Here is a 19287-nt window from a genome sequence, read left to right on the forward strand (position 1 = left end):
CAGTCAATGATGTTTATCTGGAGACTGAAGGCTGCAGATCTTTTATCTTACATATTTATCAGTATGGATAAAAGATAAACTTTCTGGCATGTTTCTCACTGATAGTTTTCCATTTTACACAGCCTAACAAATCTGGATATTTTTGGCTGTTTATGTGTGTTTCCAGTAACGCAATCCATATTCATGAGTATCGCTGTCTTCTTCCAGGAATCCTAGACGACATGTCTCAACAGGCCTGATCTCCTGCTCTTCTCTCAGTCACTCACACTTCTCTGTTTTTCCTATTCCTCCCAAAGCTGTCACTGCCAACACTCTGTGTCTGCTCTGTTTCCCCATTAGAGTCACAAAAACAGGCCAAAGACAAAGCTAAAGAGAAGATGAGGAAGAGAGAGATTGGAGTGGAATACCTGTTTCATTTTGTGTAAGTCTTATATACATACATACATACATACATACATACATACATACATACATACATACATACATAGAGATAGAGATAGATAGATAGATAGATAGATAGATAGATAGATAGATAGATAGATAGATAGATAGATAGATAGATAGATAGATAGATAGTGAATTGTATTCTTCTTTGATTGGGTTAGAACTCAGGAGATCAAGCAGATGGAGGGAAAGTAAATGAACCCTAAAGCTAAGTAACCATGGACTGCTAATGCTCTCCAGTCACCACCCATTATGTAATCCACTTCTGATGCATACCCAATCAATACACTAAGAGGTAAGAAGAACAAAAACAAAGGGCCGACCAGTGTGTGCGTGTGTTTGTGTGTCCAGTGCGCCTATGTGACCACATCTGTAAATCTGTGTTTTACAGTGTCCTTTTATGTAGACAGGCAGGTAGAAAACCATTCATACGACAAAGCAAACTTGAACCTGCGAGACAGAATAATAAAAACACACCTGCAGAAAGACAAACAATACCAGCAGGGACCAAACAACAAGGGAGAAATAGAAATGAGAGCTGGAGAGCAGGAGGGATTGTAGAACATGGTTTTTGAGTTTATGAATTATTTATGCTGGTGGGATATTTTAAGCCCCCAATATCATGTCTGTGAGAAATGAGTGGGTGGAGGTACAGAGAAGGAGGAGAAGAAGTGGGTATCATTTGCCCAAGACCTCACTGTGTTGACTATTATTGTACTTATGCCCACACATACAAAGAACTGTAAAAGAATCTTTAATATTCACCAACACATTTTACCGGTTCTGTCTCAGAACTTCTTTTTTACTGTAATAAAGCAAGAAAACTGAAACTACTGTCTTTTTTTGTACAAAATGAAAGCAAAACAAGAAATGTGTGTCATTTTCTTTATTTTCTTTCTTTACTTCTTTCTTTCAGTTTTTGTCTTTGTTTTTGCCTCTGAACAACAAAAACTAATGGAATCCCACAATTTTTGGCAAACCTTGCTGACAGAAAAATAAAAGTGGGATGATTTCTCTGCCATGTAAGATGAGCTCTTCATAGTTTGAGGGCTGTATTTTACTTATTGTAAACAGTATATATAGAGCATTTTGACACGCATATTTTAACTGTGAAACAACAGGGTGGCTTGTATCCAATGCTTTTTTGAGGAAAAAAATACAAAAACAAACACAGACACAGAATCACAGTGTTACATTAAGAAGAGGAGAAAATTATTTGAGTTCAGTATCTGTAGACAAAGTCATGTTTCCTCATGGACACTAGGTGGCAGATAAGTTAACAGCAATTGAATTAATGAATGAAAAGTAAGGTTAACTGACACCGACTCCTTTACTCGCTGAAAGTTCCACAAAGACAAAAAGTGAACAGCAAACTTCGTCACAGCAGGCAACTTTTAATGAAGCCCTCCATCTGTCCACTTCGCTGCTTGAAATCCACATGCAGCTCATTGACAAAGGCCCATGTTCTCAGGTTGACCTCGGTTCAGATGTAACAAAATAAAAGAAAATCCTGATGTGTGTCTGTCCTTACTGTGATGCAAGTTCACTGCTTGCACATGGCTCAGTTGTACTTCTGCAGGTCATTCATGAAAGCAGCAGGATTCCCAGAGGCCCTGCTGTTTGTCAGTCCAGACACACACTGAGTTATGCAAGATCTTTGCTCAGTGTTTTAAGTGATACCCTTTAACTAAGAGGGGTGCTCCGTTTTTTCCTTCATGCTCTGATATCCGGTGGTAGGTAATAGGTAGGATTTTTTTTTTCTCCAGTCTGCACAGATGTTGTCACTGGTTGTCAAATGTGAGGTGTAACTGAGTCTCAGTGTTTATGCTAAAAAGAGCGCATGGGACACATGGTGTATTCCTGTACTCCTTTATTTTATCATGAATAATTCTTGGGAGCTTATTTCTCTGAAGGTCACTCCACTGTAGGTAGGCTATGCAAATTACCAATTGTTTTGCCTCTCAACATCTTGTTTTGTGCCTTGTGTTTGTTTTGCTTCCACATGCCTAATTTTGCTGCTAGCAGATGTAAAGACAGATGGAGTACATTAAAGAAACAGCATGGCTGAAAATATTAACAGCAGTAGGTTTCTTTTATGTTCATGGGGAATGCCTCCTTCTACATATATGTGAAAGGAATCTATTTATGAATTTATTGAATCTATTTACATACTGGACAACAACTACAAGTCAGCTGCAGAAAGTGGATGAAATACAGAATTTAATTTCAAATTTCTACATAAATTATCTATAAAAACAGTCTTGAGATTCTTTATTAGCTAGGACAATATTGAAGACCCTTGCTGTGTGTTCGACTCTAAAGTAAAGGTAAGTGATGGAGAGCAGCCGACAGAATGTAGGCCAAACCCGTAAATCAATGCAGCTCATTAAACACATTGACAGACTGGAGCTCCCCAGTGGCATTCTTTACCAATACGTCCACCTTCTCATCTCTTCAAAATCTAACCCTGCTCCCACTCCACCCTTTATGTTATTCACTCCATCCATTCAGCCATACATCATCCCTGCATTTGAGAAATATTTTTTAACATTTTTGAAAATGTTTTTTTCACATGGCAGTTTGCATTGTTCAAAAATAATCTTAATTTTACTGTTTTCCCCCTTGTGTTGAGCAAATATCCCCAGTCCAAAAAAAAAAAAAAACAAAAAAAAAAAAAAACAAACCCAAAAAAATCTTGGTTCTCCACACTTACAGTTACATTAAACTGTGCAACATCAACACAATCCACTGGCTGTTTAACTATTCACAGCAAGAATGAAGCATTCCCTATAAAAAGAAAGGAAACCTACTGCTATTAATAGAAGAGGCAAACATATGGGGGTTTCCACTGTTGGGACAGGAGGGATGAAAGGACTCCCCCCTCCCCCACACACATACATATAAATGTTCAAATGTGCACACACATACATACACAGGTTTCCCCGATGGAACCTGGCGTGCTATAAAGAAAGTTCAGGATGACAGGCCATTAACTGGGCTGTGTATTAGGTTATAAATCAGTTCACATTGCAATGGGTAAATGTTCACATGTGCTGGTTTTCACTTGGTCTATTGGGTATTGCCTCCTGCGACATGCAAACACAAGTGCACTTGTGTCCATCAAACTGCCACCTCTTAGGAGAGAAACTGGTGGGGGGAAAACTTATGGGTAAAATATGAATTTCATTATTTTCTTGTGGCCGCCTTAAATCATTTAATTAAAGTGTAAGTCAAGACAAGAGCTGAGAACAATCTCACACACATTGTAAGATAGGATAAACCACAGAACCAGGGATGTAGTTGGAATATGGGCTGTCTGGGTGACTCAAAGAGAACTTGAGCAAAGCTCATGTTTAATAATCAAACAGCAATCAGTGGATCAATACCCATCAGTTACCTGGAAGGCTGCCTAGTTTCTGTCCTTAGTTGACGTACCGGAACCCAGTCAACTGAGATGGCCAGAGGGAGCATTATTCTCCTGCTAATATATGTCTGGGAGAGAAATCAGATCACCCACCGTGCATTACTTTAGTGCTTAGAGCCGCTGGAGAGGCAGAGATGGAGAGAGATGAAAACAAGAGAAAATGTGTGGGAAATGAAATGTGAGAGGGGCAGATAATAGAGAGGGAAAGTGAGAACAACCTCAAGCAGCAGAGATGAGAGTAGAAGGGAAAGGCAACAAGAGGGGAGACAAACATTTCCAGCAACTGGGTGAAGTGTTAGACGCTACTAAATGGCACTGATACAGAGAACATTTGTACTTGTCCCACTCGATGCTGAACCAGGAGTCAACAGTGTTTTGCTCTCCTCTGTCTTCCTCATTCTCTCTGCCACACTTTCCCCCTCGTTGGTTTTATAAATAGGCCACTTTGCTTTCTCAGTTAACCACAGAGAGCATAAGATTCACTTAAGGGGAGAAGAAGAATACAAAGCCATTTAGGAGGTGAGGGTTTATAGTCGATTAAAATATACCTTCTATAATGGACGTGAGAATTTATACTGTACAGTATATGAAACTTTTATGTTTTCTTTCTCATTGCTTTATTGTCTTTGCTTTAAGAGCAGCGAAGAAGAATGGAACCTGTTACACTCTGTAGACTTGAGTGACTTCGCTGTGTTTTAACACAGGACATACAGTTAGACGTTGGACGTTGGACTTAGATTTTGAGAAATCATGTTTGCTCAGTTCTCTATCTGCATCCTGCACATATGAAGTATATTGTTTAAGTGAAAAAGCATCATAGTTAAAAACCATCAACCTAAACAGCAGGTTTGGGCACACATGATAAAATGAGCATCGTTGTGAGACAAACTGATCCACTATTAGAGTTTCCCATCTATTTGCCTTCACAAGAGGCTGTTTCAGAAACTTAATACATCACATGAGAAAGACGTAAAACAGAAGCTTGAGGTTATTGTAAAGATGTGTAATTGATATAATCATCAGACCATTATTATTATTATTATTCATAAGAGTTTTTAATTTACAATTATTTTGAATGATGAAAGTATCTCTTTTTAGATGTTCTCTATTAATCAGTTTATATTCATTGAAAGTCCTTGTGAAGGGCATGTCAAGTGTTCAGATCCATATTCCCTTTGTGTGTAACGGCGTACAGTTTGCATCTTGGTTCAGTCTTTTCCTTACAATGGTAGAAAAAAAACAGGTTTTATACAGATAGCTGAGCAGAATGCACCATGAGAACATAATACAGTGAAAGAGCTGAGGATTATCTAAAGCACATTCAAACACACTTCTGACTGGTTGAATGGTTGAAGAGAGCAGAGGAAGAGAGAAAGTATAATAAGTGGGAGTTATTGTCTGGGGGCAAATATGTATCAAGACCGAATCTATTTGACCAAGGTCTGAAAGTGCATTTCAGTCAAACCTCAGCCCATGCACTGTGTGAGGCTCAAAGGTGTGCTAATTATAACATTCAAATACAAAAACATACTGGAAAAAAAAAAAAAAAACAAGAACAAACATAAGCTCAATCAGTGTCTGATGACACAAATAAGTTAAAGTTCTCATAGAAATTACATTTCTTTTGATTTTTTTTTTTTTAATATACTTCCATCCTTTGTCCCTACAAGATAATTCACCTACTATACAGCTTGAGTTTTCTTTGATTAGTTCAGCAAGCATACACTTCGATTCCCTGCTACACAGGAATCTGTACATGGCAGAAGCTCATTTTAAAGCTGAAGCTTTTAGGCATTTTAAGACATCATTAAAAGAAGCTGTAACAGTTAGATACATTGTTTACATGGCTACGTGTGTTCACCACCATCAGTGGGTTTTTTAAGTCCATTCAGTTTGTGGCCTTAAAGTTTGATAAAACCACAGGTATGTGTTTGTCCTGACAGCAGAGGTCACCATAAAGGTTATGGGCAGTGTGCGTACACGTGTGTACACTGGCTGTATGTATTCAAATGTCCGTCGTGTGTATCAAGTGTCCTCTTGTCTGTGTTGTGAAGTACAGCAAAGATGTGTTTTCCATGGTTCAGATCCAAATGTGCCGTCTCGTTGGTTTCTCGAGGAGAGTGTCTCCGTCTTGACAGAGAGTGTCACATCAATTGTGTACTTGGTAACGAGAGTGGAAAAGACGGCAGTCCAGACGAAGCCTTCAAGTCACATAAAGTCACGTAGGTGTTCCAGTACAGAGTAGAGAAATACAAGTACACATCAAAGTAAAAAGCAGAGGGTGTGGGCAGTGTTTATCTTACTTTCATTATCATATTTTCCTTCCCAACCTTTCCTCTCTTTCCTTCTATTTCCTCTCTCCAATTCCCAGTAACTGGCTCTGGCTGATACTGCAGCTTATCTCATAAGTCAACACATGCTCGTAGATCTGATCTCTAGTGAGCGTAGCAAGACATTCCTCTCTGTTTTCTTTGTTTGATTTACTACATGCATGTGTTCAGTATATACACAGTCTGTAAACAGTGTGCTAAGATGGAGCAGAATATACAGAGCACCACAGTCGTTCTGGCCTTGAGTTAAGAAGAGTGGCATTTTAGATAACTGCTACTACATTGTCTCTAAAAGCTACACGCTCAGCTTGCATCTAAAAGCTCTCTACCCCAGTCTCTTTGTCTCTCTTTCTTTCTCCCTCTCTCTCTCACAGACACACACATGCACAGACAACATTACACACTAAGAGTGATGGACCTATATGTCAGAGATATGGGCACTCCGACAGTCCCTCGGAGCATCATGATACACTTGGCTGAGCAAAAAGTCTGACTGGCCAACTGTTTGAATCTCTGTGCATCCACTGGGCTGGTGGCAGATAGTAGCTGTTGTTGCTCTTTCACTGTGAGACACAGTTACTGGGTTGTGACTGTGACAGACTATAAAGACTATGAAAGCTGAGGGGAACGGGATATTAGCTAACATCTGAACTGCAGTTGTTACTGTAGGTTTAGCAATTCTTGTTCTGGAGTCAGTGTCGCTCTGGACTCTTACGTCGCCTTGCTGTCTTTTCTAAACCCATCAAACCTTCCCTGTTTCCTCTTATGTTTAACCTGTTGTCATTTTGGGATAGTTAACAAATCTTGTCTTGGACACACTTCCCTCTCTGGGTGAATACTTCACATGGATTGCGATTCAACAATATTTCAAATAGCAATGGCAGAAAGATGCATAGGCTATGCGAAGCATCACTCATACTTCTTAAACAAGACACTTGCCTTTCATATATTGCACATAGCGCCAGTATCACTAGAAATATAGGGATATATTTAAGTAAATTTGCCTTTTAAGTATTACTCATACTAATGCATGCTACAATGAATACTTGAAAGGACATGCAGTCCTATAATAGCAGAACAGCATCTGTTTGATTAAAAGCTAATAAAGGACACATACTCTAGGACTCTAGGTCCTGCATTATGTGGGCAAAATGCACCAATGGAATGTTCAAACTACGTGGATGAAAAAAAAAAAAAGTTCTGAGATAGAATTAATCTCTTTTCCAACCCAAGACACAATATTCCAGATGACAGCATGTTTGTCTTTGGTGACCTTATAATTGAGCTTACAACACTGTAAAATCTAACATCACTGAAAAACATTTTTGTTGCTTTTAACTTATTCCATTTCAATTTTGATGTATTGCTTACAGGGAGAAATATATGGGAGAGAGCACAACACAGGCTAAAATGATTTATCAGTTTCATTAGGTAAGATCAATCAAATTTACAGGTATTGCTAATGAGATCCTGGATGTCATAAGCAAGCTTGCAGTAGCTGGCATTGCTGGTATGAAAACAGATGGACCTTACAGAGCTCATAGTTTAATTTTAGTGGATCACTGAGGTCTTTCTTCAATTGCGGGCATTTGGTCATTTGAAACTTTTAGGGTTAATAAAAGCCTTAATGGATTATGAAATCAGCTTCTGACAAAAACAGCAAACTAGAATCTCACCCAAGTTTGCTCCTTGATCTAATTTGATCTACAAACATGGAATGCTATGAAGTCAAGAACAGCAACATTTATGCTGGGCAGTGGTGTCAAATTAAGCACTACTCACTGTTACAGTGGAGGAGGTGGCAGCTAAAGAAAGTCTTGAAGGTACAGGATGGAGAAATAGGCACTCACTCAGAACACTACAGAGAAAATATTCACAGTCTTTCTACACTGAGTGTCTCAACCATAAAAATGTAGGTGAGAAGCACACATTCATCATATTACTAAAAAAGAACACATTACAATAAATCAAATGAACATACAACAATAAATAATACATTCACTTTGTTTAGAGAGACATTTTTTCTGTCCACCTACTAGCCATCATTGGCTGGGGGAAAAAAAAGGCAGAGTCTTGGCGAATGTGTACATGTGGTAAATCCACTTGAGCTTCATCAAAGAAAGAAAAATGGCAGGAAAAAGAACGTGGCGTCCTGTTGTGGTCCAGAATCACAGAACAGCACTGTCATATATCTGTTGGTCTCCAAAGAGGCCACTAGCTTGCACTAGACAATATCTGGTGAGGGCCAAGTAAGTAAAGCTAGTGCATTCAGGTTTTTTCTCTGACAGAGAAAACAACAAATGACGTCTTGCACTTTTCCCCTGATAGAACAGCTCTGATCTTGGAGATTTTTTTTCCTCTGAGTCAGGACCTTGGCAGTTAGAGCAACAGATTTCCATTGCTCATGAATGCTGATCGTATGGCCTGTTTTTAATGACAAGTTAATAAGTTAAGTTACATTTAAAAATAAAGATTACACCGATCTAAATTATTGTTATTGAGCATCTTCTCCCGACGGCAGCTTGAGCAAGAAGGTAGAAACTTGTGGTCCCTTTACACTGTTAATATTGATTATTACTGGTTAGGCTACTATTTGGCTACTGTTGCGAGCAGGACGACTATAGTCATACAGGTAAGACTAACTCCATGCAGACACTGACAATGTCCTAAATAAGACAAGGGGCAGTTCTATGATATGCAATGATAGGTCCATAGGATGTGGGAGAACATCAGATCCTCTACTGACCTTTTCTCCAAGTTCATCTCACATCTGCTCTGGTCTCCCATACTGGGCACCATGCGTAGGTCAATACAGGGAGTCACACTTCCCTTCCCCAGTTACAGTCCTTGTGGACTCCAGCTGAAGTTAACCATCCACAGTAGCTCACACTATACATCTGTACGCATCTTAGTGATATTTACGTAGTTAGTGTTGGAAAGGGTGCAGTTTCCTGTTTTCATGGCCTCTGGTCTGAAGTCCTCAGTGCTGTGATTCACAGCCTCCTGGATCTCCACATAGTCTGATTTACTGAGAGTGGATCCACTGCCGCTCCGCCCACTCTTCTTCAGATCGTCAGCTGAGCTGGCTTTAGGTACACTTGGGATATTCAGATACTGTGCCTGCTCCTCACCCTCCGTCTCTCTGTGGTAGAAGTAGTTGAAATTTGACACGATGACAGGTACAGGCAGGGCAATAGTCAGCACACCAGCAATTGCACAGAGAGACCCCACAATCTTTCCTCCGATGGTTGTTGGGACCATGTCTCCATAGCCTACAGTGGTCATGGAAACCACGGCCCACCAAAAGGCCTCAGGGATGCTGCTGAACTGGGAATGTGGCTCGTCTGCTTCTGCAAAGTAGACAGCACTGGAGAAGAGGATCACACCGATAAACAGGAAGAAGATGAGGAGGCCCAGCTCACGCATACTGGCCTTCAGAGTCTGTCCCAAGATCTGGAGCCCCTTGGAGTGACGTGAAAGTTTGAATATACGAAACACCCTGACTAGACGAATGACACGGAGAATAGCCAAAGACATAGCCTGCTGGCCTGCCTGGCTGTCCTCTGGTCTCTCTGCTAGCTCTGTGCCCAGTGTGATGAAGTAGGGGATGATTGCCACAATATCAATGATATTCATGATGTTGCCAAAAAATCCAGCTTTACTGGGACAAGCAAAGAACCTAACTAGGAACTCAAAAGAGAACCAGATGATGCAGAGGGTCTCCACGATGAAGAACGGATCTGTAAAATATGTTGTGCTATCAGAGGTAGAGGTGGCATTGTACATGGACTGGGGTGAATACTTGTACATCTCCTCATCATCATTTCGGAAAACTGGCAGTGTCTCTAGACAGAAGCTGACAATAGAGATAAGAATCACCATGACAGAGATGATGGCAATGATGCGAGCAGGACCTGAGCTCTCTGGATATTCAAACAGCAGCCACACTTGTCTCTGAAATTCATTCTCTGGCAGAGGCCGTTCCTCCTCCTTTATGAAACCTTCATCCTCCCTGAAGATTTCCATTGCCTCCTCACCTAACTCATAAAACCGGATTTCCTCCGAAAAAATGTCCAGGGTCACATTAACAGGCCGACGCAGCCTCCCTCCTGACTGGTAATAATACAGAATAGCATCAAAACTTGGTCGATTCCGGTCAAAAAAGTACTCGTTCCGGAGAGGATCAAAATACCTCATCCTCTTTTTGGGATCACCCAGCAGCGTCTCTGGAAACTGGGAGAGGGTCTTGAGCTGCGTCTCAAAGCGCAAGCCTGAGATGTTGATGACGACCCTCTCGCAGCACTCATGATCCGGCTCTGGGTCGTACTGGTCATGAGGCTGACCCGGGTGTGCTGCTGCTTCGTCGGCAGGGTCGCTGGTAGCAACCGTCATGCTGGAAGGAGATGGGACCTGCAGCTTTCAGACAGAGTGGGGCCACGTCGGGCCGCGAGGAGATAAAGACTCCCCACACTTGTGGGTTCAGGTACAGGCAGATCTGCCGGTGAGGAGCTACAGGACAGGACAGAAAGCAGAGAAAGACTGCAGTATTAATGTGATTACCATGTGTTTCATGCTATCCTTTGTACGCACTGAGCAACAAAAATCATACTTTTACACTGATTTATTAATCTAGTTTTTGAAGCTATATATTCTATGTGTTCATTGGCATGTAGCTCTGCTCAATTATTTTTTTTATTTATGTGACTCCCAGAAATGCTGTGTTATTTCAAAGCCTTCTTGCAAACAGGCATGAGCAGGGCAGTTGAAAATAACAGGCAGGAGGGGCAGAACCATTTGAGCGCATTGGCTCCATTGTGTCTATGTGTATTAGGTTATGAGTTCTCTCTCATTTGAGCACACTGCAGGATCAATATGATAGCCAGTAATACTGTATCAGCTCTCACAGGGTGCAATTACAACCAACAAATCTGATTACATGCTGAGTGCTCCATACAATCTCTGAGATAAATTTCCTCTCTCTTTATGTGTGATGAGATCAACATTCACTCCCAAAGCCAAGAAAAACTTCATCAAGCCACTGATCAAATTAATAGTTTATCAGCAGATTATATATAGGGATATTTGTCACAGCCAGTGGTTGACATAGCCCACTGCGTTACAGCAGAGCTGTTTGAGCAGTACATTGTAACCTTCAAACTTCAAGGGCCACTGCATAAAAGCTATATGTATGTCGATACTGGTTGTAAAAGCAGCAATTTCCAAATAAAAATCAAAAAGTCCTACCTATTTTCACTGGCGCTTGTTTACAGTCTGTCCTCTAGTGGTAATGTGTAACAGGGCCCAACAGAAGTGTCCGGTCCAAAGTCAGTCCGCACGGTCAAAGCACCTCCACTCTACCAGCCATTTATCACCCGATGCGCCGGCTCTGCAGCAACGCAGCGGTGGGAGTGGGAGAGGGGACAAGGCGTGAGGATGCAGGAGTTACCTCCCTGGCCTCAGTGACCAGCATGTACATGTTGTGATGCAGCTAGGCTACAGGTTGAATCTGGGAGGGTGGAGGTGTGAGGAGGGGAGGAGGTGGGGATTTGTTAAGAATTGTTAAGCAAATATCTTAAAATGCTGGCATCAGCAAAATTTGACGCCCCCACTTCAGAACAATATGTCACCGCCTGTAGCAACAGAAAAAGGTAATCCTCCAGTGTGGTATCTGCAGAGACTTATTGAGGAAGGAGGCTGCGGGAGGCGATGCTGTCAGTATTTCTACTCGGAAGCACCCATGCTTCGGCAGATTTCATATAAGGCGAAATCACCTGTTTGATCCCCAAACAGGTCCATATTCCTCCCGAAGGTTTGCGCATCTCGGTGTTTTGGCTCACTAAAATGTTATTTTCCAATTTATCTCCACATAAATTCCACCATCTTTTTTCTGATGGGGAATATCCATATGAATACACCAATGATGCACATTAGTAACAAATGGAGGCTTATGTTCACAACCCATTCCATGGAATAACGCAGTCCTCGGATGGCGTTTTCAATAGGTGAAGGACTTTTAAAGAAATCTGAGACAAAGCAGCCAAGTTCATGCACTGGGATATTCAAACATTAAATGGCAGTGCTGTAGTTGATCGGCAAGCGCGAGTGAGTTAGTTTGGAGTGGCAGGTGCCAGACATGCTCAAGCCATTTGCAGCCCTCTCCTGAGTGGATCATGGACAGCCACAATAGACTCCATGCACTAAGCAAAGCAGCATAGCATTATCTGTCGGACTACAGCATAATTTCAGATAATGGCATGCAGGAATTCACCCTGATTCTCTTGGTGCGTAGACGCATGTATATTTATCCAGTTTGTCTCCTCTTAAAAGGTGCCTTGAGGTCGTGAGTCCATTCCTTCATATCTGTCCCTCTTCCCTTATTTGACTAATCTATCCAACGGCTGTGTCATCTCATCACGACCAACTGTTTTTGAGCTGCCGGCTCTTCCCACGTCTCTCATATTTCACCATAATTCACCATAGTTGAGATGCGTGGGCTGCAGTTGGGCATCGCAACGCATACTAAGAGCTTCTTGCGCGCCTCGCCCCATCCCTTTGCGCTTCCCCTTCCCCGACACTCCTGTCCTCACTGCTCCACATTAAAGGGGAAGCATCGCCCACCACAGGGTGGAAACTGTTTTCATCAAAACATGCGCGTTTCAGGAGATAATAAGGATAAAACAACATTTGGAGGTAGAGACTAACAAGATATGAATTCCTAAAATGTTGTAATAGTCTTTGCAGGCTTGCCCTGTATGTACATTTACACTTGACTGCAGACACATAAGCCAGCATAGCAAATTAGTTCTGGTCCAAAGATAGAAAGAAAATAAACCAAAAAAGAATATACAAAATGTCACCAATATCAGCACAGTATTTGGTATGCAGGGATGTCTGGGAAAGTGGCAAAAAGATAAACAGCAGGGGACTTTTTCCTCTGAACTGAAATAAGGGCAATGAATTGAGGGAATGAGGGACTGGTGAGACAGCAGCTGCAATTTGTGTGCACATCCGTAACCAGTGTGTGGGCAAAAGTCCCAGGGCAGCATGTCTGAGCTTTCTTGTAACCCAGTGAGTCATTTTTATCATAGTTTGTCCCATATCTTATGATTTGTGTGTGTGACTGGGTGTGTGCAGGTTTTAATGGATACTGACAACTCCTGTGCTGTAATCTGTTTGTGTGCATGCCCGGCCGTGTGCTTTGTTATGCTCGTCTGTACAAATAAAACAGGTACAATATGTTCTCAAACATTATGAGAGAAGGATTTGTAATGTGTGAGTACGCTGTCTGTGCCACCTGTGAGGTCTTTAATACATGCAGAACACAGAGGCAATCTCTAGTACAGTTTGGTGAGTCTTTGATTACGCTCTGATCATTTACAGACCTGCATACTGTATCACAGTCCGCTAATTACTGCCCCCACCTATTACGCACATGCAGGCACGCACTCACACTCACAGGGGACTGATACTAACAGCTCTTAATGCAATCACAAACTAGATGAAATTCATGCTGAGAGTCCAGCGATTATACGGTCAAGTTAACTGGTGCAGTGAAGTTCTCTCGCAGACAGTTTTCCCTGCCCTTCTTTCCTCCACTGCTTGAAAGTGGGCCAGGTGAAAACCCAGATATGTCTTCAGGCAGAGAGCGGGAATCGCACATGAAAGGAAAAAGAGACTCCACAACTCTCTTGAGAATACATGAGGAGTACTGCATGTCCTCCCCCATGATTTCCCCTCGCTCTGCCATTCTCCACAGTCCAAGGACAAGTTCAACATAACATGCGAATTCTTCACCAATCAAAGTGTCAAAATACTGATTAAGATGATGACATGGGACCACAGGGATTATAGCAGTAGCCCACTCTGCATAGATTGAATGCAAACAGTAGCTCACTCTAGGCTCACTCTGCACAGACTGTTTTCCACTCTTGCTGAAGGTCTCAATGAGGAGGAATCGACACTTTTACATAAACAGGCTGATTGATGGCTAGGAACTCTTAAATCCACATCGTCCATAAATGTAAATGAAGAGGGGCCCCATCTCTCAATGCCTTGCAGCTGAGAGCCCTGCCACCAATATCCAGTGCTCGGGGTCAGTAGTGTAACGATTCATCATCCACCACCACGTTCATAGCAATTATCTATAACACAGTTTTACTAACAGGACAGGGAAGAAGGCACTTAGAGTATGAGATATGCAATGAAGTGTGTTGGGGGACAGTTGAGTCATATTCTCTACTGACTGTGATGTTTTATTTCATTCTTGCATTTATTTTGCATTTACAGTTTGCATACACTGTTCATGTCCCATTTCATCTTAGAATCCAGTGTTCTTAAACATGACCACGATTTTTTCTCTTAAACTCAACCAACTGGTTGAGCCCTGAACCATAGTATGCCTGGACCACAGTTTAACATTATCCTACCTGATCTATGGTGAAAGGGACAGTTGCATACTTCTAGTGATTTCCAGTGATTTGGCTTGTTTACCAGCATGGTCAGCAGTTTGGAGCTGCAATGGCTGTCACAGACAACTCATTCTCGTAAAGTCATTACTCAGTCTAATCTGGATACACAGATATTATACACATAGATTTTGATTCATTGTGACTTACGGACTGGTCATACTTCTGTGTAGAATTGACGCTGTAGGTATGGTGTTGCCATGTACCCTACACTGTAGCCTGATCCATTTATAGTTAGAAGTACCTGTTGTTCAACAAATTATTATCTCCAACTCCATCATGATCCACTCAATTTCAGTTGCCATTGTTTGGAGTACCTGAAGAAGCTCAACATAGTGGCATCGAAACTCCACCATCAATTAGCATTTTGCCTGTGCTTTTGCAGAATGACGCAGACACATCAGTGCCAGAGTATACATGCTCAGAGTGGCATAGGCTACTTGCATAGGCTTTTTCACTTTTTGGTGACACCATTATACTCCAATATTCATTGTGAATAAAAGTCCATAAATCATAGGAAAAAGACATATCTTTTAACTCCAGAACTTTCCTGAGAATCAGGGGGCACAGCGTTAGACTTTGAAAACCCACACTGAAAGAGTTTTATATTACTGGCACACAACTGACCCACAGTTTTGAGGGCCGTTAACCCTCCAACCATTTTAGATCCTCAGTTCTGTCTCCAGTTCCCTCTCACCTTCAGGATGTGCCAAGTCTCAGCAGAATGGGACCATTGATTCTGTTTTGTGTTCAGCCAAGCAGACCAAATGGAACCTCACACAGAAACTTAAGAATGCCTTTCAACTAATGACCCCACATGGTTGTATTAACTACATCTGTGCACTATATAAAGCATCTTCTTAATTTAATTTGGTATTTTTTAATTGTGGCTCCTTTGTGCACCGTAGTGGCAGGGCTGGGGCCCTAGCTGAAGGAGACCCCCAAAATGTCTGGACAGAAATCTCTGTCTTGTCTGGGTTTTGTTAGAGCTATGGATAACAAAATGATACAAAAGATATTTGTTGTCAATGGAATAATGATGATGACGATGGTCAGGACAACAGGAATGTGCAGGGAGTGCCCAGACCTCCCTGCATAGAATCCATTATTCTGATGATATAATCAGGATTCATTTACTCAGAAAATAAATTAGCTTTTGATTCCCCACATTCACCAGCCATTTCACTGCAGCACAACACAAATAGTTCAGCTGAGACATATTGTGAGATAATCAACACATTTGTGTATCAGTGAATGAGTCAGCAGACCTGCACACCTAAAATCCCCACCCTCGTCTATGCAGTAGGACATGTGAAAGTGAGAGAGGGAGGAGGAGAGTGAGAAAGAGACGAGGTGAAGGAGAGATGAGGGCGTTGATCCAACTTATGACAGCAGACTGCAGGGGAGGAGCCTTGTCCTGGATGACCTCTGCTGGTGCTGCAGCAGGTGATCACTCACTTACAAGCTACAACACACATGCACACACACACAGATGTAATAAGCTTCTGTACTGGCATGTGCACACACACGTACCACCAGAACACAATGGAATACACATTTAAACAAAGTCACACTGACTTTGTGTTCCTCTAGTCAGAGTCCAAGGCAACACACGTACAAACACAGACTTAATGGTAAAATCCACAGCACAATAAACATACAAACACACATGCTCTCTTACACAACTTGGCTCCTTTGCCTCTATTACTGTAACTTTCCTAAATTCCCGAATGGCAACATCATGGCCTTACCTTATTACATAGTGAACACATGAAAATCCTTCAATTCCTAATTAACTGTAACATGAAGTCATCAATTTCTCTACCTGCAACAGGTATTGTCCTCCATGACTACTTGCCAAGGAACTTAATTGCCATCACCAACTTATTTTGACCCTTCATTGCTCTTTTCCCCTTATTTTCTCCGTTCACTCCTCTCTCTCCCTGAATGTTTCCCTCTGGGGTTCCCCTATATTTAGAGACTGACCTTGGAAGAGCTCTACCTGCCTGTTGAGAGCAGCCAGGCTGATGATGATCACTGCTTTCATGATGAGATATGTCCTCACCTTCAGAGTAGAGTACTCTGGTATCGATTCTGGATGTGGTTTCACTTTCTGTTGTTTTCTCAGCCTTGGAAAACAAGGAAAAATCAATAACCTAACTGATCTGGAGGTCTGGCTTAGCTAAGAGAGGAAACTTGGGACTATGTATATGATACCTATACTGCATGGGTAGGTACTGTATGTGTGACTGAATATGCATGGTATATGCACAGTCTTTGAAATGCCAACTGACTGTGCAGTGACACAATGGAAATCTTCCCCAAGCAAATGTTTTCATCCCACACTGCAGGCAACAGTTAAGTGCTGTCTGTCTAGTCAGTTCAATCAAATCAACAGTTAATGTATACAACCACAGTCTGGCAGCCACAGGCATCAGCTACTATTTTGTCCGTAGTGTGTGTCTAACGGTCAGCCTCAACATTAAAACCTATTATCGGTTTTAATGCTGTGGCTGATAGGTGTATGTGACAGCCACTTGTGTTAACGCTGTGTCAGAACCACTATACATCCCATGAGAAAGACAGTACCTGACCATAGAGCGATTCGGTGATGGGATCAGAGGGCGCAAATAAAGTGAAGAAAAGGGAGGAAAAGGTTGAAACTATGTCAGGAAGGACAGATCAGAGAGGAGAGGGCGAGTGAAAGAGGGAATGAGGAGAGTAACATAGTCAGCAGGAAATCTAGTTAGAAATGTGAAGAAAATTAAAATGAAGGGGAGGGATGGAACAATAGAGGTGGAGAGGGTAGCAGATAAAGGTCACAATGACAGTGATGAGTCATCCAGTAGAGCACAGCAGCATCTCTCTCTCTCTGCTTTACACTATCACCCTCTCCACCATCTGTCTGTTTGTTTTGACAGCAAAACCAGAGATGACTGGCAGCAGATCATCCCTTCCAACAGCTAGGGAAAAAAAATCAAATGTGTTTTAACATCTGGGTCTGAATATGCTACAGATATTATTTTGAATGTGTGTTTGCATGTCCCTATGTGTGTTAGTGTGCATCTAGGAGTATGTATGTGTGTATGAGATAGGTTTGTTTTGTGTGTTTGCATATAGGACATATGTCTGGGCAGGGAGTCCCACATTGTCTTCTGCGCCTGTGGCTAGAAACTAGAACTGATCAGCCAATCAGCATCAAGAAATAATCAGATTTTTTGTGGAAGCACTGCCAACAGCATCATCAGCCTTAGCAACCATCCGTCCCTGCACTGCCAGTGGTGGGACTCTGCTGGTGAACATGTTAACATCACATAATTAAAAGTCAAAGAAGAAGTGAGCCACACATGCCATGTAGCTGGCAGGTGTGAAGGATGAAAAAATGTTTTTCTGTAAATCATCTTGCGTATGTTAGGAAAATTTGAATTGTGAATGTGCTTATCTCAAGAGGGTCCACAAATTTTTTAAAAAAGGTGGTCACTTTAATGAGTTCAGGTGAAGTCAAATGTACAGATCCTGAAATCAGAAAATTGTCTTGGAGGGGCTTCACAACCTGGGCAACATTTGACATTACAGAACTTTAACGTGAGTTTCAGCTCATTGTTACAGCTCAAGATAATATAACTTACTGTTACTGAGTGGTGACACAAATAACTGAAAAGTTTAAAGAGGAAGAGTGGCAGACATGCCTTCAAACAAATAAAATCTGACTCTGTCTGGCTCAGTAGATAAGGCTCAACAAGGTGCAATCCTCAGTCTTCCTGCCAGATAGAAACACACATTACTATAGAACACAGGGAAAGAGCCAAATTTAGTTCAACCATGGCCTACCTCTTGAACATGGCATCAACAGCCAACAGGCTCACAGGACTGCACAGATCTGTGTAATCAGAAAATACCCCTATTAACAAAACAAATAACCTTTCCCTTTGTCTCTCTCTCCAAATCAAATCTTCTCTTACCTGCACAGACCAAAGCACTGCTCACAGGAGGCCTCAGACAAAGTAGGAGTGCTGCACTCTCACCTGGCCTTTTAAAGGCAGGCATATCTATTCCTACCCATTAGTGGGTGGAGCTACAAACCTAAACCATCCAGGCCTCTAAGCCTAACTTAACCCTCACATAAACTTTATTGTTATGGTTCCAAAAACCAACCAACCAAAAAACAAACAGAACACAGAACTAGATATTTTCTGCAACAGTTGGGAGAGACCATAAACAGAGCTAAAATAGAATAAATATTAGGCTCATAGTTGCCACATGGCAAAAAACAAAACTCCAGTTTAATGATTATATTTTTCCATGAGTTCAAAACGTATTTCTGTTGCCACCAGGAAAGAAAATTACATATTCAAATCATTCCATGGTCTGAAAGACGTTGGAATGTCCTTTAATTGGTAGCTGTTGTTGACATTTAGCCCTATGATACCTCTGTGTTATTAGTGTGTGCATATAAACTGATGTTGACTCATGAATGGGTTGTGTTGGCACTGTATTAACTCCGCTTAGATTTGCTGTCCAAATGGAGTCCCTGAGCCTAATCCTCTGCCAGACATACGAGCACACACGTATACAATACCCATAAACACACTGACACGCACACAAAATGACACATTGCCAACAT

The 19287-nt window shown here is 41.6% G+C and overlaps 1 protein-coding gene across 1 annotated transcript; it reads right to left on the minus strand.

Moving 5' to 3' along the window:
- Positions 1-4875: 4875 nt before the first annotated feature.
- Positions 4876-11580, minus strand: kcna2b (potassium voltage-gated channel, shaker-related subfamily, member 2b). The gene is made up of 2 exons (XM_041050158.1): positions 11443-11580; positions 4876-10707 (listed from the first exon to the last, which is right to left on the minus strand). The coding sequence occupies exon 2, from the start codon at positions 10588-10590 to the stop codon at positions 9088-9090; it is 1503 nt and encodes a 500-aa protein (XP_040906092.1). The 5' UTR covers positions 10591-10707; positions 11443-11580; the 3' UTR covers positions 4876-9087.
- Between the last annotated feature and the right edge of the window lie 7707 nt (positions 11581-19287).

This window comes from Toxotes jaculatrix, chromosome 2 (genome assembly GCF_017976425.1).
Source record: "Toxotes jaculatrix isolate fToxJac2 chromosome 2, fToxJac2.pri, whole genome shotgun sequence".
Classification (NCBI taxonomy): domain Eukaryota; kingdom Metazoa; phylum Chordata; class Actinopteri; family Toxotidae; genus Toxotes; species Toxotes jaculatrix.